The sequence below is a fragment of the Neopelma chrysocephalum genome, unplaced genomic scaffold (genome assembly GCF_003984885.1).
Source record: "Neopelma chrysocephalum unplaced genomic scaffold, ASM398488v2 Primary Assembly neopelma1_96716, whole genome shotgun sequence".
In the NCBI taxonomy this organism is placed as follows: domain Eukaryota; kingdom Metazoa; phylum Chordata; class Aves; order Passeriformes; family Pipridae; genus Neopelma; species Neopelma chrysocephalum.
The window spans coordinates 1-1458 of NW_020925360.1; the positions used below are offsets into that span (position 1 = coordinate 1).

Sequence of the window (1458 nt, forward strand, 5' to 3'; positions counted from 1 at the left end):
CCCCCCCCCAGACCCACCGGTTTGCCAGGAGGGGGTGCGGAACTGGGAGAGGAGGGAGGAGGCCGAGGGGCCGGGTTGGGGCCCCCGCGACTCCAGCGCCGAGATCAGGTTCATCACCGAGGCGTCGGGGGCCGCGCCCCCCGCGTGGTGCAGCCCCGTCTCGAACAGCCCCGACAGCCCTGCGGACACCAGCACACCTTGGGGACATGGGGACAACAAAGGGACACCGAGGGGACACCAAGGGGACATGGAAATATCTTGGGGACACCCCGGGGACAACAAGGGGACACCAAGGGGACACCCAGGGACACCTTGGGTACATCTTGGGAACATGGGGACACCTTGGGGACATGGAAACATCTTGGGGACACCTTGGGGACACCTTGGGGACACCTCGGGGACATGGGGACACCAAGGGGTGCCCAAAGGGACATGAGAACACCAAGGGGACACCTCGGGGACACCTCGGGGACACCTCGGGGACACCACGGCCGTGACAGGGAACATCTTAGGTGGACAAAGGGGGACAGGTCGGGGGGACCCCACGTGGTGCAGCCCCATCTCGAAGAGCCCCGACAGCCCTGCGGACACGGGGACACCTTGGGGACATGGGGACAACAAGGGGACACCGAGGGGACATGGGGACACCAAGGGGACACCAAGGGGATATGGAAACAGCTTGGGGACGCCTCAGGGACACCTTGGGACACCAAGGGGACACCAAGGGGACACGGAGACACCTCGGGGACACCCAGGGGACACCAAGGGGACACCTTGGGGACACCTTGGGGACACGGAGACATCTTGGGGACACTTCGGGGACACCTCGGGGACACGGGGACATCTTGGGGACACCCCGGGGACAACAACAGGACATGGGGACACCAAGGGGACATGGGGACACCAAGGGGACACCCCGGGGACACCAAGGGGATGCGGAGACACCTTGGGGACACCACGGGGACACAGAGACACTGTGGCCATGACCCCCCCAGGGACAGGGGACACCTTGGGGACACTTTGGGGACATGGGGACACCTTGGGACACCACGGGGACACCACGGGGACACAGAAACACCGTGGCCATGACCCCCCCAGGGACAGGGTACACCTTGAGGACGCCTTGGGGACACGGGGACACCACGGGGACACCATGGCCTTGACTCCCCAGGGATAAGGGACACCTTGGGGACACCTCGGGGACACCTCGGGGACACCACAGCCGTGACCCCCCCAAGGACAGGGGACACCTCAGGGCGGTTACGGGAGCAGGGACACCGCGACCCCTCAAGACACGGGGACATGCGGGGGGACACAGGGACTGTGCGGTTGGGGTGACATGGGGACAAAGGGACAAGGGGTCGGGTGACACAGGGACTGTGGGGTTGGGGTGACAAAGGGACTGTGGGGTTGGAGTGACACAGGGACTGTGGGGTTGGGGTGACACGGGGACAAAGG

The 1458-nt window shown here is 65.5% G+C and overlaps 1 protein-coding gene across 1 annotated transcript in view; it reads right to left on the reverse strand.

Moving 5' to 3' along the window:
• Positions 1-17: 17 nt before the first annotated feature.
• Positions 18-1458, reverse strand: part of LOC113981710 (proline-rich protein 12-like) — a gene marked incomplete at both ends in the record, with an annotated part of 3442 nt that continues 2001 nt past the window's right edge. Inside the window, one exon of the mRNA XM_027709264.1 lies at positions 18-179. Coding sequence (XP_027565065.1) covers positions 18-179 — 162 coding nt within the window. The remainder of the gene's footprint in view (positions 180-1458) is intronic.